Source organism: Myotis lucifugus, unplaced genomic scaffold (assembly GCF_000147115.1).
Source record: "Myotis lucifugus unplaced genomic scaffold, Myoluc2.0 scaffold_35, whole genome shotgun sequence".
In the NCBI taxonomy this organism is placed as follows: domain Eukaryota; kingdom Metazoa; phylum Chordata; class Mammalia; order Chiroptera; family Vespertilionidae; genus Myotis; species Myotis lucifugus.
In genome coordinates, this window is record NW_005871083.1 from 8,724,026 (window position 1) to 8,745,742 (window position 21,717).

The following is a 21,717-nucleotide window of genomic DNA, read 5'->3' on the forward strand; positions in this document are numbered from 1 at the left end:
TTACTCCCTTCACCTTTTTCACCCAGCCCCTTACCCTCTCCCCTCTGGCAGCTGCCTGTCTATTCTCTGCATCTGTGAGTCTGTTTCTCTTTTGTTTGTTAGTTTATTTTGTTTATTACGTTCCACATATAAGTGAAATCATATGGTATTTGTCTTTCTCTGACTGACTTATTGCACTTAGCATCATACTCTCCAGGTCTATCCATGCTGTCGCAAAGGGTAAGATATCCTTCTTTTTTTACTGCTAAGTAGTATTCCATTGTGCAAATGTACCACAGCTTTTCTATCCACTCATCTACTGATGGGCACCTGGGCTGCTTCTAAATCTTGGTTCTTGTAAATAACATTGCAATAAACATAGGGGCGCATATATTCTTTCAAATTAGTGTTTCAGGATTTTTTGGGTATAGTCCCAGGAGTGGAATCACTGGGTCATAAGGCAGTTCCATTTTTAATTTTTTTAGGAAACTCCATCTTCTTTCCACAGAGGCTGCACCAATCTGCATTCCCACCAACAGTGCACAAGGGGTGTGTTTCATTTGAACAGGACAAATTCTCCAGGATGATGTTGCATGTGATATCATTAAAATAGGTTCTTTAGTAAGAAATAAAGATTTGTAAAAAGACAACGGCTTATTGGTCCCAAAGGATCTACATTGAAGGCATTGGAACTCTTAACAAGCTTACATTATGGTTCAGGGAAACAGTTTTAGCCATTGGACCTTTCAGTGGCTTAAAAGAGGTTTGAAAAATAGTTCTAAATACTATGAAGAATACTCATCCAATTTATAATATTAAAACCTTAATGATTAAATGAGAGTTGGAAAACGTAATCATTAATGTTTTAATGAGCCTAATAGTTTTATTAGGTCTCTGGCCCTAATGGTGACATAAAGTCATGCTGCCTTCAGTCAGGTCCAGGGTTGTATTAACGTGCTTTGTTCTCCAGCTCTGGCTTCTGGTAACGAAATTCACTTTTCCCAGCCGCTGTGGCTGGCCCATTCAGTATGGATGATGCCATCTTCCCCAAATATATAATTTTATGTATCTCTTAAAAGAACCTAGAAATGCTTTGTGCTGTGCTTTTTCTAAAAAGCAGCTTTGCTATATAACACTGCCACCTAGTGGTAGACTTCAAAATACAGCAACTCAAAATAATCCTGTCATCACTGTTTCAAAGATAAGTAATAGGACCTTCGCTTCTGGCCATGATGGAATAACAGGGAACCAATTTTTCCTCCAAAAAAAATATTCCACAATGGTATGCAAGACAGTGGACAATAGGCAATAAAGGACAGTGGTTCTTTGAAACAGGAAACAAACAAGGTCAACACTATTGTCCCCAGATTGCTGTCTTGAAAGAGATCCCAGGCCATAGGGCAAAGAGAGGAACCCAGAGGAGCCTAGTGGACTCATTATTGATCATGTATCAATATTTGTTCATCATTTTTAACAAATGTCCCACTCTAATGCAAGATGTCAATTACAGAGGAAACTATATGTTATAAACTGTATGTTTATAAAAACCCTTCATACTTTATGCTCAATTTTTCTGGAAACCTAAAACTGCTCTGAATAGTGTGTATGGCCAAGGCATGAGGAGCACTGGGGGGTGCACCTGGGCTAGTTGGGGGGATCTCCAAGTGAGGCATACCTAGCAGGTCTTAAGATGGAGTCCGGAATGGGGTTAGTTATGATCCTAGTGCCTTTCATGCCCTCTGAGAGTCCTGTCTGCCTCTCTCCCAGACTCTTCCCACCCCCCAGTCACTTGGCTTATGATTCAGTCCCCTGGATGGGGCAAGACAGAAATGAGCCTCTTTGGCAGCGGCTCACACAGCCGGGGAAGCAGGTGTTCACTCACAGGCTCAACTTTTTCCCCCATGGGAGAAATCACAGGCTGAAAAAAATCCCTTTTGGCCCTAAACTGCTGCCTTGGAGAAGGAGTGATGAAGGTAAAGTCAGGCTATTCTTATCCACTCCAATGCACCCAAACCTGTAATTCTTTTCTCTTTTATTCCAATGGTGTGCTGGAACTTCTCTTCTGGAAACATGGACTTCCATACAGGCTCTCGCATCAGTGTTTTCAGAGGCTCCTGGACTGTGGCCAAGAGGGGCTGGGGCTGCTTCACAGGCCACCGTAGTGTCCATAGTCAGGACCACCATCAGTCTGCCTATTAACCAATGCACAGTTGGGTGAGACTTCTGCATACCTTAGCATATGTTGCTGGATCTCACAGCTCCCCTAACGGCATTTTTGCCCATGGATGAACACTACATTTTTATTGTTGGGGGACAAAAAACAAGGGATATCATACGTAGCTATGATGCTGACATTCTAGAGACATTTGTTATTGTAATGTTGGGGAAGGATGCTACTGGCATCTGGTAGACAGGGAATAGGATGCTGTGATCTAGGACAGCTCCCACAAAGAATGAGCCTATACAAAATGTCAACAGAGCCCTAGAGGATTTGGCTCAGTGGATAGAGCGTCAACCTGCAGACTGAAGGGTCCCAGGTTCAATTCCGGTCAAGGGCACATGCCCACATTGCGGGCTCAATCCCCACTGGAGGGGCGTGCAGGAGGCAGCCGATCAATGATTCTCTTTCATCATTGATGTTTCTATCTATCTCTCTCCTTCTCTGTTCCTCTCTAAAATCAATAATCATATATTAAAAAGAAAGAAAGAAAATGTCAACAGAGCCAAGGCTGGGAAATGCTGATGAATAATATCCAAACTATTTTGAAAAGGAAGAACAAAGTTAGAGGACTTAACCTACCTGATTTCAAGTCACAATATAAAGTTACGGTGATGAAAACAGTACAATTGGTATAAAGATAGATGAATATGTGGTGATATAAAGTCATGCTGCCCTTGATCAGGTCCAGGGTTGCATTAACATGCTTTGTTCTCCAGCTTTGACTTCTGGTTATGAAATTCACTTTTCCCAGCCGCTGTGGCTGGCCCATTCAGTATTCTGAAGAACCCAAAAAGAACAGAAGAGTGAATGCAGAAATAGACGCATACATATCAATTGGTTTCCACAAGGTACCAACAACATTTGATAGGGAAAGAATAATCTTTCAACAAATGGTACTGAAACAATAAATGTAAGTATAAAACATATACAAAATTGAAGTCAAGTTATATCATAGACCAAGATTTTCGATCACTGTGTCACAGTACACTGGTGTGCTGCAAGAATTTTTAAAAGATGCAATACCTAGAGAAAAAGGGCGGTGGAGTAAGTGGATACTACACATCATACTCCCAGGACCAAACTGGAATTACACCTACAATTAAAAAAAAAAAAATCCTGAGTAATCAACTAAAGACTAGCTGGAGGATATCCTGATAACCAAGGATGGAAAGTGGAGACCACATAGAGACTGGTAGGAAGGGTAAAGGCACCATAAGGCTGGCCAGGCTCCCAGAGACTAGAGGGATATCTCAGCTGTGAGGGTTGCCACTGAGAATTCTGGGGTCTAAAACCCAAGCTTGGTCCCCCAGCAGATAGCACCAGAACTGAAAAAGGTGCCCACATAACATCTGGCTATGAAAAGCAGCAGGGTTACTGTCTGCCAGGGAAAGACATTGGAAATGCAGGTACCCTCTTAAAGGGCCGATGCACAAAATTTTGTGTGCAGCCACTCACCTTGAGCTTCAGCAGAGGGATAGCAGAGTAGACTCGAGCTGTGTGACCAGAAACCAAGATTGGTGACTTTAGGATTAGAACTCAGAAGGCCAACACCCTAGTTTCCAGTGCTGAGTCATTTCCTCATGCTGCAGAGGACATTAAGAGACTGAAAATAACAATTAGCCTCCAGGCAGAAGCAATTGACCCACCCTGTTGGGAAAACCTCTCAGCCCACCTGTGGACGATTACCTGAGGCTACTCAAGACAATCCAATCAGTCTGCAGGCAAAGGTGGATCTCTGAAGGCTTTGGGTCTTACCCTGATCTAATTAGTCAGAAACAGCATTTAACACTGTCCTGCACTAGAGATTGAGAGGTATAGCAGATCTACCTAATACATAGTCACAAACCCAAACAGGCAACCAAAATGGGGAGACAAAAATACAACCCCTAAATGAAAGAAAAGAGAATTCTCCAGAAGAGATAAATGAAGATAAGAAATTTATCAGACATAGAGTTCAGAATAATGATGGCAAAGATGCTCAACAGCATGAGAAAAGATATAGTAACTATGAAAAGTGAAATAGCACTAATAAAAAACACATGTGAAGGAATACACAGCCATTTAGGGGAAGCCGAGGATCAGATCAGTGAATTTGAAGATAGGGTAAAAAAAATCACTCAATCTGAGAACCAAAACAGAAAAAAATATTAAAAAACAGTAGGACAGCTTAAGGGTGCTGTGGAGCAACATGAAACATAACAATATTTGCATAGTAGGTATGCCAGAAGGAACAGAAAGTGAGCAAGGGATAGAGAATGTGTTTGAAAAAATGGCAGAAAACTTCCCTAACTTGGTAAAGGAAAAAGCCACACAAATACAGGAGGCGCAGAGAATCCCAAGCAAGAAGAACCCAAGGAGGCCCATGCCCAGACACATCATAATTAATATAAATAAATAAACAATTGTATACTAATTGGAAGGAAGACCATGAATAATTGATGCCCATAAAGACCATATGAAGCATCTCCAAACTGGGAAAGTTTCACTGCAGTCAGATAAGGGCACAGTTAGAAAGGGAGGTGACACAGCTCCAGTGGAAGCTTCAAGTCCTCCCTGAACTGTATCAGGAAAAATATAATTTTCACCAGATACCTGATTTAGAGAGAATATACCCTGCAAAGAAAAACACGGGGAAATTCTTCAAAACCAGACATCAAGACCAGCCAGTAACGTGAAAAGTTGGACACCTACAAAATACAAACTGAAATTCGTTCCAGAAAATTTGAAAGCCTAGTCTCAAAGCATATTTAGAGCAAAGCTCATGGTAATGAGCTGAGACTCTTGGCTGAAAGAGCTTCCCTTCTTCTCTCTCTAAAATCTCCACAGCTTAAGAAAATAAAATCCAGTGCTAGCTGGTTTACCTCAGTCGATACAGTGTCGGCCTGTGGACCAACGGGTCCGGGGTTTGATTCTGGTCAAGGGCATGTATCTTGGTTGCAGGCTCCTCCCCAGCCCAGGCCCTAGTCAGAGCTCATGCAGGAAGCAACCAATCAAAGCGTTTCTCTCACATCAATGTTTCTCTCTGCCTTTCCCTCTCTCGTCCACTCTCCCTAAAAATCAATGGGAAAATATCCTCAGGTGAGGATTAACAAAAAGAAGGAGGAGGAGGAGGAAGGGGAAGAGGAGGAGAAGGTGGTAGTGGAGGAGAAAAGAAAATCCATGCCCGAGACCCCAAAGAGAAAGAATGTAAGGTTTTGAAAAATATCTGTATGTCCTTGGTGTTGCCAAAAGAACTTCTGGCAGTGTCCAGAGAGGACCACCAGGGTATCGGAATTCCACTGACCCATACTCTGGTCCTCCAGCTTGCCTTGTCAAACGTCAGATGTTTCAGAGGCTTAAGGGGTAGATCCAGAGAAGACTCTCAGCTCATCCCCCATTCTAGAAATTCAGCAAGAAATTAGCTAAGAATGTTCATCCAACACCTATAGAAACATCCAACACCTGTGGAGAATTTTATAAGAGTTTGTTTGAGCCAAACTGAGAAGCAAGATCTCAAATGCTCCAGACAGTGACAGTTTTGCAATTTCTTTTCTGCATTTAAAATTAAGAATTTAAGGAAGAGCACATGAAGGTGGGAGAAAGCAAGACGGGGATTGGCTTATGAGATAGTTAACACGATTATGTGCTCTCTTAAGGGTGGTCACACTGTAGTATGGGTCTGAAAGTCTGGTCAGATATTAGAAGGAGGGATCTGAAAGGGGGCATTTGAAAGGTGTGTTAACCTAGATGCACAAGAACAATAGACAGGGCTTGCTTAAGGCAAAGATAAGCCTTTTACTGAAGAAATTATATGCCTGGGGCATGACTACCCACCACAACCTGCCCAGGTACAAATTTATGATCAGATCATCCCGTGAGGTTACTTTCTGTAGAACCCCTTTTTGGTCCACAGAACTTTCTCCATGGTGGGCCTTACATGGCTCCGAACTTCCTCCCCATCTTTCATCAACTACAAGAAGTATCTTTACGAGAAAGGTTGTCCAGCTCTTTCTCTCTCCCTCTCCCCCTCTCCCTCTCTCCCTCCTTCCCTCCTTCTCCTCCTCCTCTTCTCTCTCCCTTCCACCTTCTCCCTCCCTCTCCCTCCCTCCTCCTCCTTCCCTCCCCCTCTTCTCTTTCCCTCCCTCCTTCCCCCTCCCTCTCCTTCTTTCCCCCTCCCTCTCCCTCCTTCCCCCTCCTCTTCTCTCTCCTTCCCTCATTCTCCCTCCCTCTCCCTCTCTTCCTCTCTTCCTCCTTTTATCCCTCCTCCCTCCCTCTTTCCTCCACCTCTCTCCCCTCTCCTCTCTTTCCCCTAAAAAAAAAAGAAAGGTTGTCCACACAGCCTAAAAACAGAAGTGAGTCACCTCTAAATTGACTCCAGTAAGTCTACAACTATAGTCAGAAACACAGCAAGACACTCTTCTTCTCTCTACCCAAATAATTTTTTCTATTTTATTTTCATTGCTAATAAGTGATTATGTAATGTCCAAAATGAAAACCACATAGGATTATACTTCCTACAAAAATAGGAATTATAATAAACCTCTAGTTTATTTCCACGTGGCACCAAATTAATTGCTTCTATTTTATTCTATTTGCAAGCAGCATAATTACAGGTTTTCATTTATTTGTTTTGTTTTGTTGTTATTTTTGTTGTTGTTAATCCTCACCTGAGGATATTTTTCCCATTGCTTTTCAGAGAGAGTAGAAGAGAGGGAGGGAGGGAGAGAGAGAGAGAGAGAGAGAGAGAGAGAGAGAGAGAGAGAAACATCGAAGTGAGAGACACATTGGACTGGTTGCCTCCCGAAGCAAACCCTTAACCCAGTATGTGCCCTTGACCAGGAATCAAACTGGAGACCCCTCAGTGTGAAGGCCAAAACTCTAACCACTGAGACACACTGGACTTTTAACAAGTCTTCTAATAAACCCAGGAAACCAGCAAATATTTTATTTTGACATTCCTTTAAAATAATTTTGATTTTTTTCTATTGATTTTATTGACATTATATAAAGTAATTACACAACATCTCAAAAGGAGGCCAGTGGATTACAATGTTTAGAATTGTGGATTATTTTGTCCCTGCCTTGAATGTGAATCAGATTTAACCCTGAAGCCACAGCTGCCTCACCCTCCTGAACTCCTTGAGGAGTTGATTGGGAGGCAACCTACACATTGACTCTGAAAGGTGTCCCAGGTGGGGGTTGGGGAACTAACAGGATTCACAGCTCGAACCCAGCTGTTAGGTAGGAAGTTAGAGGTGAGCGGCTGGAGGGTAGGGTCTGCCCTGGGGGCCTGAACAAGGGTGGGACCAACACTACCTTTAGACCGCCTTCTATGGGTGTGGTCCAGCACCCAGCAAACCGCCAGCGGGCAGGTTCATGTTCTTGGCGCAAGCTTAGAGGAAAAGGACGTGACCTCAATTATAATAAAATTTACATTTCTGTTTTCACACACACATGGGTTTTTCTGTATGCATTATGGGTAAGAGCATGCCCAGAAGAAATATAGTTATGTAACCCTTTTCTGTCAATCATCCCTAAATGCAAATGAAAGTCTTAACCCAGAAAATCCCTCATTTAAACCATATAACCCCAAAGTTCCAGGCCCATTGTCTCTCTCAACTGTCCCGTTCCTCACTTGGAGTGTATCTTCAATAAATCCCACTTTGCTTTACTTTCATTTTCATTGACCTTGAAATCTTTTCTGCATCAACGAGAACTGAGGTCCCAACCAGTAACCTCAATGAAATGTGTGCTATGCTGGATGCAAGGTTAGAGGTAAGAAGATGTGATATGACATAATAGTTGGTAGTCAAGGATATCTTAAAATCCAAATACCATTATGAAGGTTCTGGCTACTTATGTCAAGCTTCTAGGTTTTAGCCTCAGTAACATTTACCCCAGGATCTCCCATTGTCTCCCAGATCCTTAGCAGTCCAGCCATGGTAGCTTAACCAGCTTATTCCTGGGGAATTACTGCTGGTGTGTCATGGTCATATGCATATGAAACAGTTCTGAAAAGGATCCCAGGACCAAATGAGAAGAGCTATATTTCATATGTACCCATTTCCATTGTATTTCATAAAGTTTATATTCTTGAGAATTTTACATTTTATTTTGAACTTCTTAATTTGAATATTAGAAATAAAATATGATTCATAGGAAAATCTACTTACATATCTTCCTGAAGCATCCAGACAGAGAGAGGCCTGAGATTTTAGAATATCAAGATTCAGTGGTATCTTGATCTTTATCAAGTCTAAGAATCAAAAGTGAAGCAGCGCCCAGCAGTGTGGTTCAGTGGTTGGGTGTCGAACCATGCACCAAGAGGTCACAGGTTTGATTCTCTCTCTTCTTTTTTTAAAAAATACATTTTTATTGATTTCAGAGAAGGAAGAGGGAAAGAGAGATAGAAACATCAATGATGAGAGAGAATCATTGATTGGCTGCCTCCTGCATGCCCCCCACTGGGGATTGAGCTTGCAACCCGGGCATGTGCCCTTGACCAGAATAGAAATTGGGACCCTTCAGTCCACAGGCTGACACTCTATCCCCCAAGCCAAACCAGCTAGGGCTCCCTCTCTTCTTATAGAACCACCTCCAATACCAATATCTATATAATTTAATGTTCAATCAGAAACAGAATCAGGACTGTTCTGAATGCAAGTTGCATAGTGAAATTATACACGTGTTTGGGCACATAGATACACACACACACACACACACACACATATGCGTGCACACACACACATCAAGACATCCTATATAATAAAAGCCTAATCTGCTAAGTGTCCAGTTGTCCTGTCGGCCATTCAACCTATCAAAGCTTAATATGCTAATGATATGCCTCTAGTTTATTTAAGGAATTGGCTTATACACTTGTGGAGCCTGGATAGGGGAGAATGAGATTTCTCAGGCAGGCTGGTGGAAGGGCAGGCTGACACTCTGGCAGGAAAGAAATCTGCTGTAAAGGGTGTGATTTCTTTTCCCTGGGGAACGAAGAAGCTTTGCTCCTAAGACTTTCAATGATTGCATCACCCAGATTATTGAGAATCAAATCCAACTGTTTCTGTAATCCAATCAACCCACAAAATACCTTTGCAGCAACATCTAGATTAGTGAGTTTTCTTAATAAAATAACTGTGCAGTATACACTAGCCAAGAAGACATGTAAGCCATACCCTCAATGATGGAAAGAAATGTGTCAGTAAGAGCTGAGAAAACAGAAAAAATACAAAGAGAAGTCAGGATATCTATATAAATAATATTGTCAAGCAAAAGGTAATTAAGAAGCAAGAGTTCTAAAACATTATAGAGAAAAAATGTTTATATATGTATACACGTATAACTAGAGAGCATAGATTCTAAGTCATGTAAATTCTAAATCATATCTTGGGAAAATATGATAGATGTAAAATTGCCTGGTAGAATCTGTACTGCCTCTTAATCTGATTGCTTCAAATTTCTTTCTAAATGTGTTACATAGTTAATTAAGGGATTAAGTAGGAGGGCATTTAAGAAAAGGGAGGGTCACACTGGGTATTTATAAACCCTGGATCTTGGAGAGCTGCTCAGTTCCCCTCTCCTCTCTGTGGAATCCAGGTACTTCTTCCCAAGATGGGTTTGACCAGCACTTCAAGTGGTAAGTTGCCATCTGCTTTTTGCTCTCTTCTTTGATAATGCCACATGCTTTGTGTTCTTTCCAGAGATTATTAAGGTTAAACTCAGTCACAATTAGAGAAAGATTGTTGGAGTCTGGGGTGTTTTATGTTGATACATTATGTTAGGGGCAGAAATATGAATCATGCTCTGTTAACCATGATTGTTCTGTTCTGGTTAGAGAAAGCACATTTTTCTTTTTAATATCTTTTTATAGATTTCAGGAAGGAATGGAGAGGGAGAGAGCTAGAAACTTCAATGATGAGAAAGAATCATTGATGGGCTGCCTCTTGCATGCCCTCTGCTGGGGATCGAGCCGAAACACAGGCTTGTGCCCTGACAGGGAATCGAACCATGATCTCCTGGTTTATAAGTCAATGCTCAACCTCTGACCTGGCTGGATGAGAAATCACATTCTAACCTGGCTGAGAGTTGTACTCCCTGGGACATAGGAGTTGACCTGGGAATGCTGTCCATTCTCCTTTTTCAAGAAATGCCTATCATCATGGAAAGATTAACAACCTTGTTGCCAAAACAATACACCCCACCCCCGCCCGAATTGCCTCTAATCTGTATCATTTTACCCATTCTTATTCCTTTTGCCTACTTCCCCATGCCTGAATACCCATTTTTATTCCTTTTGCATCCCATTCTTATTCCCTTTGCCTACTTTCCTATGTAATCTTTGTCTTTTTACCCAATATAAGCAGCTAGCTTATGGGGGGAGGCGGGTAAAGCAGATTTTCATGAACGACCTGCTACTCTCCCATACTGTTGGCATTATTGGAATAAGCACTCATATGTGATTCAATCCTGTCTCTGCTTAATTGGCTCAATTAGTGACAGGCAACCTGGGCCCATTTGTTGTCCCTTTAAGATGTTATACAACAGGAAAAACCTTCTGGGCAACATACATAGTAAGAGACAGCCATGAGTCCCATCTGTGGATTGTCAAAGTTTTAAAGTTGGCACTTTATTTTTTGTTAATCCTCACCAGAGGATATTTTTTCCATTGCTCTTCAGAGAGTATGGGAGAGAGGGAGGGAGGGAAAGAGACATCAATGTGAGGGAGACACATCAACTGGTTGCCTCCCCATGGAGGCTGGGGATCAAACCTGCAGCCCAGATATGTGCTCTTGACCGGGAATTGAGCCTGAGACCCTTCAGTGTGTGGACCAACGCTCTAACCAGTTAGCAACACTGGCCAGGGCAAAGTTGGCACTTTATGTATTTTTGTATTTTAAATATATTTCTATTGATTTCAGAGAGGAAGGAAAGGGAGAGATAGAAACATCAATGAGAAAGAATCATTGATCAGTATCTCCTGCACGCCCTCTACTGGGGATTGAGCCTGCAACCCAGGCATGGGCCCTTGACCAGAATCCTTCAGGCCACAGGCTGACATTCTATCCACTGAGCCAAACGGCTAGGGCAAAGTTGGCACTTTAAATGAAGAAAAATATATATGGAATCCCTAAATATTTTATATGTAATTTCCCTAAAATTTATTTTTATCACAAAGTAACAGTTTTTGTGTATTTTATTAATTCTATTAAGTTTTTTCATGTGTTACTTGTGTTATTTATTTCCATTAGTTTTCCTGGCTCCTATTGCTTGCTATTCTCTTTGCATGTAATTGCGTGGATTTCCAGTAACTTCTTCCTTTGGTAACTCAGACCATAGGCTGTCTTTTTTTTACATATATATATATCCAAACTATATGTCTTCAATTTAGCATTACTATAACTCTATTCCTAAAGAAAAAATAAAGAATACAGTCAAACCTTAGCTCTTGAAAGTAGTCTCCCATCTCGAACAATTTAGTTCTTGAAAATTCAGTTCTCTACGAAGTTGTTCACGAAAAAAATGTCTCCACTTTCTAACAAAACTTCAATTCTGAATCTGACAACCCTTTCCTGTTGACACATCAGCATTATAAAAAGCATCTAGGTCCAAACAAAGGAGAGAATGCAGGTCAGTTTACCCCTAACACTCCAGTTGTTTAAATCTCAGGAAATTGTGCTGTGAATATCTTCGTGGGTGTTTTTTTGTTTTGTTTTGCTATTGTTGCTAGTGAAATGGATCGTTAGCACAATTTTAAAACATGAAGAGGCCATCAAGTGCCGTTGGTGCTACTAAGGTTGTGAAAGTGCTCACAAAACAAAGGTGACAGTCAATTGAGGAAGTAGAAAAACTGTTGTTTTGGATAAACGAAAAGCAGTTGACAGCATTTCTAAGGCAATGATATGTGAAAAAGGGAAGATGCTGCACCCCTGGAACGAGTGCTGAAAGTGATTTAAGACTAGTAGGGATGGTTTAATAAATTTAAGAAAAGAAGTATTTGTTTATAGGTTAAACAGGATATTAGACATACTGTATATAAGAAAGGTTAAATAGGGAATCACTTAGGAATCTTGAATGGATTAATTCAACTTACATGATTTCTAATGAGAAAGAATGATTTGGTTTTCGAACAAATTGCTTCTCAAATAGCCTTCCAGAATGAAGTAAGTTCCAGAACAGGGGTTCCACTGTAATCATTGGACATACGAGCTTTCAACCTGAAATAAACATAAGACATATGCTCACACAGTTTTTAATACATAAGCATATCCTTCATATTTCTCTCCCCATTTTCTCTTCATCAGGCGAACTACAGAAAAGAACCTGGCAAGGCATCGTTTTCAACAAGAATCAAAAGGATATCCTTCTGAAACAGTTTAAACAAAACCCCTACCTTAATAAAGCTACTAAGTTACAGTTGGCCAAGGAGATTGGCGTTCCGGAGAAAAAGATTCTGGTAAGCACTAGCTTCCTAATTCATTATCTATCAGAGTCAAGGTGAAGAAAAAAGGTGGGCTCAGCACTGTCAGGCAAATCTCTTATGTCTGGTATGCTTCCCAGAAGGTTATTCCTGTTACATAACTTTTAAAACAAAATAAAAGGCACAAGAACTCTGTTTATATTTTTTACCAATGGGGGAAACAATTCATTGACAGAAGAATATATTAATGTAGGTTCTCTCATAGGAGAGACTTAAAATCAATTTTAGCAAATATAATAAATTAGATCACTATGATAGCGATATGGTATTAAATATTAGAATATATACTGCAGAATAATTATCTACTTATATAAAAACCATGGGTGGTGTTCCTCACATACAGATGAACAGCAACCAAGAGGAAGGAAGTCAGCCCTACAGGGGTTGTCTTGGCAACGGCTGCACCCACCCCCAAGCTGTTTCCTGTAAGGACAGAGTTTGAGGCAGGAACCTGCCCTGGGAGCATGGAGGCTTAGAAAAGACCCACAAGAGAATGAAGCCTCCAGGTCTGGGTGGATTGCTGCTTCTCTGAGAGACAGCGACCACGCCCACAGCCATGCCTTTATTTTATAGCAGATGCTAGAGGCAAAGTAAGGGTGTGACCAAGATGTTTACAAACATTCTCCTGGGTTTCAATCCTACCCAACTACATGCACCTGAACTCTATCAAACCCACATCACTCAGGCACATGGGGCCACGTGTTCCGACCATAGGTTCAAGCTTACAACTACAGGTGTTGGCTATAATTGTGCTGGGAGGGCCCTGCCCTCCAAGCTGGGACTTGCACGTGGCAATGAGAGGACTGCCCTCTCATCAGTCCAAGGCTTGAACCTGTCCAAAACACTGTAGCGGCTCCCCACAATAAAGTTTTAATTCTGTTTCTTTGTTACTAATGTTGTGGCCCCATTCCATAACAAAGAAACAAAGGAAAATTTCCCCATCGAATTTCTGAATAGTATTACTCCTTCGGGAATGCTGTGTCATAAATTAAAATTGAAAGTGGGTGCAATCATCATGCTATTGAGAAATCTCAATAGTAAATGGAGTCTTTGTAATGGTACCAGATTTATTATCAAAAGATTATGATCTAACAGGATCTGCAGAGGGAGAGGCTGTTCTGATTCCAAGAATTAACTTGTCCCCATCTGACACTGGCCTCCCATTTAAATTGATTCGACGACGGTTTCCCGTGATGCCAGCATTTGTGATGACTATTAATAAATCACAAGGACAAACTCTAGACAGAGTAGGGATGTTCCTACCTGAAACCATTTTTGCACATGGTCAGTTATATGTTGCTTTCTCTCGAGTTTGAAGAGCATGTGATGTTACAGTTAAAGTTCTAAGTACTTCATCACAAGGGAAATTAGTCAAGCACTCTGAAAGTGTTTTCACTCTTAATGTGGTGTACAGGGAGATATTAGAATAAGTTTAATCATTTTATCAGTCATTGTTTGCATCACTGTTGTTTTTATATCATGTTTTTGCCTCTGTTGTTGTTATATCCTTTTGTTACTGTTTACTTATTAATACATTTATATATTATTTTCAATACATTTTACTAATTTCCTTTCATCTCTCACATTTCTATTATAGAGAAAGGGCAAATAGCAATGTTAAAATATCTCTGCTAATTAATTTCCTTTTTAAAAAAAATACATTTTATTGAGTTTTTACAGAGAGAAAGGGAGAGAGATAGTTAGAAACATCAATAAGAGGGAAACATCGATCAGCTGCCTCCTGCACACTGCCCACTGGGGATGTGCCCGCAACCAAGGTACATGCCCTTGACCGGAATCAAACCTGGGACCCTTGAGTCCGCAGGCCGATGCTCTATCCACTGAGCCAAACCGGTTAGGACAATTAATTCCCTTTTAATGTGCATGAATTTCATGCATCGGGCTACTAGTTATTACATAATTAGGAAACTGGGGCAAGAACTTATTTAACTCCCAATTTTCAGACCAGGTTTTTCTTTTTTTAAATTAATATATATATTTTATGTTTTTTAAAATATATTTTTATTGATTTCAGAGAGGAAGTGAGAGGGAGAGAGAGAGAAACATCAATGATGAGAGAGAATCATTGATTGGCTGCCTCCTGCATTCCCCCCACTGGGGGTGGTGCCCACAATCCGGGCATGTGCCTTTGACTGGAATTGAACCCAGGACCCTTTAGTCTGCAGGCTGATGCTATATCCACTGAGCCAAACCAGTTAGGGCTAAATTAGTATCTTAAATGTGGTTCATAAACAGGAGTATATGAAGTAAAATCCTATATTGTGTTATTTTGAATAGAACTACTGATGTAAAACTGAAAATAAGTTGGATTTTTTCAGTCAGCAAGAAGATAGCTGTAAATAATACAATTATACCAGATGAAACAGTATTTAAAACAATGAAGACGATTGAAATATGCTTTTGGAGCAGTAGTTCTCAACCTTCTGGCCCTTTAAATACAGTTCCTCCTGTTGTGACCCAACCATAAAATTATTTTCACTGCTACTTCATAACTGTAATGTTGCTACTGTTATGAATCATAATGTAAATATCTGATATGCAGGATGGTCTTAGGCAACCCCTGTGAAAGGGTCATTTGACCACCAAAGGGGTCGCAACCTACAGGTTGACAACCTCTAAGGAAAATAATGAGTTCAGATTTAGTTATAAGGTTCTCAGTCTGATGAGATGCTGGGAAAAAGAAATTTTACTCTTCATGCATTTGTTCTGGGTGTGGGACAGTTTACTCAAATCTCATCCTATGGCAATATCTGGTGATCATAGCTGAATGACAGATACTGGGCCCATTTGAGCTGATGTGGAAGATGGCAAGTCCAAAAAACAATGTAGGATGAGGTTGGCTCTACCATAGTGTTCACTGATTTATTCATTAGTTTCCAGGTGCCACCTGTGCTTAACACCTTTCGTACCGCATAGAAATCTCTAAGACATATGCCGGGGACCGCACGTTTTCGGGCAAACTGCACGTTATTTAAATCATCATAATGCACTTTAGGTGTCGTTTTTCAATAATTATAACATTTTTATTTACAAAAACAATTAAACAATTAAAGTTCCTAGTACTTTTTTAACGTATGGTACTGCATAAAACATTTTCCTCTATGAAGAGGGACCAAACAAAATTTACATAAGTATCTAGATTCGCTTTTTCCATGGGCGTGAAAAACGAGAAAACTCGTGAGCGGTACGAAAGGTGTTAAAATGTATTTAAAAATGTTTTTAGTAATTAATTTAGAGAACAGATATAACCTTTTAGCGTAACGCCTGGGTTTAAGAGTGGTTCCTTGGCTATTGGTGGTCATTAATAGTCTAACTCTTATCACAAATTATCTATATATATAAAAGCCTAATATGCTAAGTGTCCAACCATTCAACTGTTCGACCAGTCATTATGATGTGCACTGACCACCAGGGGGCAGACCCTCTGACCGGTAGGTTAGCTTGCTGCTGGGGTGCAGCCAATCGGGACTGGGTGAGACGAGCCAGACATACCCTGGAGCCCTTACACAGTCCCTCCCTGGCCCTGATCGATCGTGCACCACTGGGGTCCCTAGGCCTGGTCTGCACCCTCTCGAAATCCAGGACCCCTCGAAGGATGTCAGAGAGCCAGTTTCTGCCTGATCCCCACAGGCCAGGTTGAGGGACGCCCCCCCTCCCCTACTGGTGCACAAATCCGTGCACCGGGCCTCTAGTCTAATTATAAAAGTAAAACATTCAGCATTCTGACTCCAGTAATGAAGAAATGAGCAAAGGGGAGAAAACCAAGATGGCGGCACAGGTAAACACCTGAAATTGCTGCCTCGCACAACCACTTCAAAAATACAACTAAAAGACAAAACTGACATCATCCAGAACCACAGGAAGGCTGGCTGAGTGGAAATTCTACAACTAGAAGGAAAGAGAAACGCACATTGAGACTCAGAGGGGGTGCTGAAGTAAAGTGCAGAGGTATGGAGGCTTGAGTGCGCGCAGAAAGGGGTTGGCAACGGAGGATGCCGGTGTCTTTTTCAATTGGGAGGGAGGCACAAGCTCCCGACGGCCCTGACTCCAGTTCCGGGCGAGTCTCTGGGGACCCAGACTCATACGGGGAGAAACTGGACTGTCTGGCAACGGGCGGAACTCGAGGGCAGCTTTCTCTCAGAGGTGCTTGCAGCGATTACCAGGACACTGAGACGCGGGACCTCTTAGGGTAGGACTGAGGATCAGCCATAGCTGTTTGCTCCGCCCTGTAATTCCCGAGACCCCATCCCACCCAAGCTGTGTGCAGAGGCTTTTGCATATGAATGGGCTGGCCCTTTGAGATTTAAAATTACCTAACAAACTGCAGCTGAGTCAGAAAGACTCAGAACATCCAAAAGAAGGCCCAAAGCCCCACAGCAGCTTGCATTGCTTCACAGCTGGGCCTCATCTGGGCACCTCCAAAACCCAAACAAGGAAGAGGAACCTGCAGATCTCTCCGTACCTCCTGCTGGGTAGCCTCAGGCAGAGGCTAAATTAACACCTCCTTAGAGATTCAAGAGCCTGTGTACCCAGTGGTCAGATTGGGACCATCCAGATTACAACTCCCCAGATCCATAAGAGACACACTCAGGGGGTAGACTCAGTGAGCACCAAAGCCCCACTGAAGCAAGTCTTGCCCCAGAAGGGTGTCTCCAGCACAGAAGTTCTCCCACTATAGACACAGCTGATTCTCACAGCCAATTGGCCTGGAGGTCAATTCCTCCCAGTGATACCTACAACAATCAAGGCTTAACTACAACAAGACCGTGCATACAGCCCACAAAGGGGTGCACCAAGAGTGTCCACCTCAGGTAATTGGGGAGGCTGAGCCACTGGGCCCTATAGGACACCTAGCACAGAAAGCCACTCTATCAACACAGGGAAGCATAAAAAATGCGGAGACAAAGAAACAGATCATAAATGACAGAAATGGAGGAAAGCAAACTACTGGATACAGAGTTCAAAACCACAGTTATAAGGTTTTTCAAGAATTTTCTAGAAACCGCCGATAAATTTAGTGAGACCCTCGAGGATATGAAAAAGGACCAACTAGAAATTAAGCATATACTGACTGAAATAAAGAATAATATACAGAGATCCAACAGCAGACAAGAGGATCCCAAGAATCAAGTCAAAGATTTGAAATACGAAGAAGTAAAAAACACCCAATCGGAAAAGCAAAAAGAATCCAAAAGTATCAAGATAGTGTAAGGAGCCTCTGGGACAACTTCAAGTGTCCCAATATCGAATTATAGGAGTGCCAGAAGAAGAGAGCAAGATATTGAAAACCTATTTGAAGAAATAATGACAGAAAACTTCCCCTTCCTGGTAAAAGAAATAGACTTACAAGTCCAGGAAGCACAGAGAACCCCAAACAAAAGGAATCCAAAGAGGACCACACCAAGACACATCATAATTAAAATGCCAAGGGCAAAAGACAAAAAGAAAATCTTAAAAGCAGCAAGAGAAAAAAAGTCAGTTACCTACAAGGGAGTACCCATACGACTGTCAGCTGATTTCTCAACAGAAACTATGCAGGCCAGAAGGGAGTGGCAAGAAATATTCAAAGTGATGAATAGCAAGAACCTACAACCAAGATTACTTTATCCAGCAAAGCTATCATTCAGAATTGAAGGTCAGATAAAGAGCTTTACTGATAAGAAAAAGCTAAAGAAGTTCATCACCACCAAACCAGTATTATATGAATTGCTGAAAGGTATTCTTTAAGAAGAGGAAGAAGAAAAAGGTAAAGATAAAAATTATGAACAATAAATACGTATCAATCAACAAGTGAATCTAAAAATCAAGTGAATAAAAAATCTGATGAACAGAGTAAACTGGTGAATATAATAGAATCAGGGGCATAGAAAGGGAGTGGACTGACAATTCTCAGGGGGGAAAGGGGTGTGGGGGGGTGGGAAGAGACTGGGCAAAAATCGTACACCTATGGATGAGGACAGTGGGGGGGTAAGGGCAGAGGGTGAGGTGGGAACTGGGTGGAGGGCAGCTATGGGGGGAAAAAGGAACAATTGTAATAATCTGAACAATAAAGATTTATTTAAAAAAAAGAAATGAGCGAAGAGTTCACCTTTTTAAAAGAATGTTTTTATTGATTTTAGAAAGAGAGAAAGGGGGAAGGGTTGATAGAGACATCATCCATTATCTGTCCCCTGCACTTCCCCTATTGGGGATTGAGCCTGCAACCTGGGCATGTGCCCTGATGAGCGACTTCTTGGTTCATGGTTTGGTGCTCAACCATGGAGCCATACCAGTTGGGCAAGAGATCACTTTTTATGTTAGTGACAGTAGTTTCACAGTGAGGTGAACAGAGTCTCTTGGAGTCTCCTTACCTATTGCTGAGTATGGGATAAAATAAGTAAGAGGCAATGTGGACATGTGTTAGTCCAGCTCTTAACTATAGCTAATTCTATTTCCCAGTTAAATTATTTTCTAAGATCACATCCATATGTATTGAGTATTGCTTATGAAGAGATGATGGGGGCCAAGAAGACATTTAAACACTGAAGACCTGCTGTAAGAGCAAGAGATCGGAGGAGAGAAATACTGATCTCCTTTGAGAGAACTAACAGTGTCTTTTAAATCAGGGAGATCTACTTTGGATACTATGAGGATGACCATAAAGGAAATGTTAATTTGAGTTGAGATTGTGTGCTGCCTGAATTGTATGCTAATAGTTACATCATTCTCAGGATAATACATCACCTTCTTCTTATGATTATTATCCCAATGGCAGTTGATCAAATCATTTTAACTGCATTGATATTTGCACTAACATGGATTGGGTTACATGAATTTCATGTCTTTTCCTACTTAGATTTGGTTTAAAAACCAGAGAGCAAAACTGAGAGCATTGGGAATTGAACCGTCCTCAGGAAAAGACCACACTCAGGAGCAGCACCAGCATCAGCCTTGGACTCAAGGTAAGAATCCACAGATCCAAAGGAATTTCTTCAGTGGGTCCCATTGAGAGCAAAAACGATTCCGCATGTTGTGTTCAAATTCTCCACAAAATGTCCTTATCTTAGGACCTAGTTACAGCTTGTTCTAGGAACCCTAGAGTCAGAAATATAAGCATGGTCCGGCAGTTGGCTGGGACAGGCAAGTTCTCAGCAAGCAAATCTCTGGGCCTTTTGGCCCTGCTCCTCTAAGCCTGGTGTCACCTCAGGGGGATTCAGAGAGAGTAAGTATAGTCAACATGGTCTTCTCAAACTTGAGTTTCCAGATCAAATGTGAAAACTGTCCTAGAAGCTGCCAGTAAAGGCCAGACATCCATCACAAGTTCTCAATCAAACATCCTAATTCAAGTCTTTGACAGAAACCAATTACCTAATACTGCAACCAGGATAATATTGGCTGAACGAACAGGCATTCAGGAATCAAGAATTCAAGTAAGTTCTATGTCTGTGGCGCTAAATACCTCCTATGATATTGCCCCTCAAAGATTGCTGGAAAACGGTTGCCCTATCTTGAGTTATCAGTCATCAAGGGACAAAGACAATGGATGGTAAAGACCTGGCATTGTAAGTCAGATTCCTACAAAAGGAAGCATTTTTGCATCATATTGTCAGTGTTGTGTCCATTTAAAATCACCAGCAATCTGGCTGACGTGGCTCAGTGGTTGAGCATCAACCCAGAACCAGAAGGTCACAGTTCGATTCCCAGTCAGGGCACATGCCCAGGTTGCAGGCTCAATCTCCAGTGTGGGGAGTGCAAGAGGCAGCTGATCAATGATTCTCTCTTATCATTAATGTTTCTCTCCCTCTCCCTTCCTGTCTAAAACCAATAAAAATATGTTTCAAATAATTTTTAAAAATAAAATAAGATCAGCAGCAAAAATGTGGGAAAATGTTGTAATTAAAGGGAGGATTCTAGAGCACATGCCTTTTCAGCCAGTTTCAATTCATCTGTTGCTGAGTGTGCTATGACCTTAATTTATGTGTATGTTTGTGTATATACGCATGCATATGCATACACACATACACATACTGAACACATTTCATCCTGATATTAGGGCCTATGTTAATATCGCCTTTGCTTTACACAGTATGAGAAATGGTGCCAGAATTGCTTAACTTATCATGTCCATGTCTCCCCTTTTCCTTCCATACATGTGGTTTCAGAACCAAAGATCTCCTCACCCAGGGCAGAGCAGAAGTAAGCCTGTGAATTCCTTGGTAGAGGGCCCAAATGGGACACGAGATCTGATAGTTCAGCAGCACCAAATCAACCTGCCCATGCTCTCATGCGGGTCTCATTTTCCTTCCTCCAATGTTTTCAGCAATAACCAAACATCTCTACCTGCTCTACTCCCATCCCATGTGTCCTCTGTCCCTTCTGTGAGCCAAGGACCAATTGTCATGATGGTGCAGCCCATGCAGGCTGGGCAGGGAGGAGAGAACCCTCCCTCTACTTGGACACTTATAAACTACCTGCCAATACTGCTGACTCCAGGAGGGGGCCTCTCCAATGCTCACAATCCTTTCTGGCTCCAAAACCAAGAAAAATGCCAGAATCGCGAAGAACAAACTGCCACAGGAACACTACAGTTGAAGGACTATTCTCAGCCTCATCCTGACCACAAAAAACACAAATTACAGGATCTGGATCAGATGGACATATCTTACATTGGGCAATGGTGGGATGAGTGGTGCCAGGCTTTGATTGCAGAATGGGACCCTCAGGAAGGGACACACTGAGCCACACAACACACAGCTCAGCTGGAGACCCATCTCATTCCCTCGGCTAATTGCACCAACAATATTTAGAAGCCTCAAGCCTTTTTTTACTTTACTTTTTTGTTATTCCTCACCCAAGGATATTTTTCCATTGATTTTTAGAGACAGTGGAAGGGAGAGGGAGAGACAGAGAGAGAAAGACACATCGATTGGTTGCCTCCCATACACACCCCAACCAGGGCTGGGGATTGAGCCTGCAACCGAGGTATGAGGTACCAGCCCTTGACCGGTATTGAACCTGGGACCCTTCACTCCAAGGGCAGACATTTTATCCACTGAGT

The 21,717-nt window shown here is 41.7% G+C and overlaps 1 protein-coding gene and 2 long non-coding RNA genes across 4 annotated transcripts in view; 1 reads left to right on the plus strand and 2 right to left on the minus strand.

Moving 5' to 3' along the window:
• Nucleotides 1-21,717, minus strand: part of LOC106696913 — a 91,750-nt gene that overhangs the window by 69,029 nt on the left and 1,004 nt on the right. Inside the window, exons 2-3 of one of the 2 annotated variants that reach the window (XR_001347899.2) lie at nucleotides 12,273-12,396; nucleotides 11,345-11,781 (exon numbers count right to left, since the gene is read on the minus strand). This is a non-coding gene — a long non-coding RNA (uncharacterized LOC106696913). Of the gene's footprint in view, nucleotides 1-11,344; nucleotides 11,782-12,272; nucleotides 12,397-21,717 lie in introns of those variants that run through there. The other variant, XR_002828828.1, reaches the window with a different exon arrangement.
• Nucleotides 1,501-2,977, minus strand: LOC111825646. Its single transcript, XR_002828829.1, has 2 exons — nucleotides 2,780-2,977; nucleotides 1,501-2,171 (listed from the first exon to the last, which is right to left on the minus strand). It is a non-coding gene; the product is annotated as an uncharacterized LOC111825646 (long non-coding RNA).
• LOC111825645 lies at nucleotides 20,596-21,397 on the plus strand. The gene has a single exon (XM_023752590.1). It carries the CDS (start codon nucleotides 20,780-20,782, stop codon nucleotides 21,395-21,397), a length of 618 nt encoding a protein of 205 aa, XP_023608358.1. The 5' UTR covers nucleotides 20,596-20,779.

Bases quoted from the DNA above. Each gene is read 5' to 3' on its own strand.
- LOC111825645 (XM_023752590.1), top strand. From the start codon at position 20,780: ATGTCCATGTCTCCCCTTTTCCTTCCATACATGTGGTTTCAGAACCAA.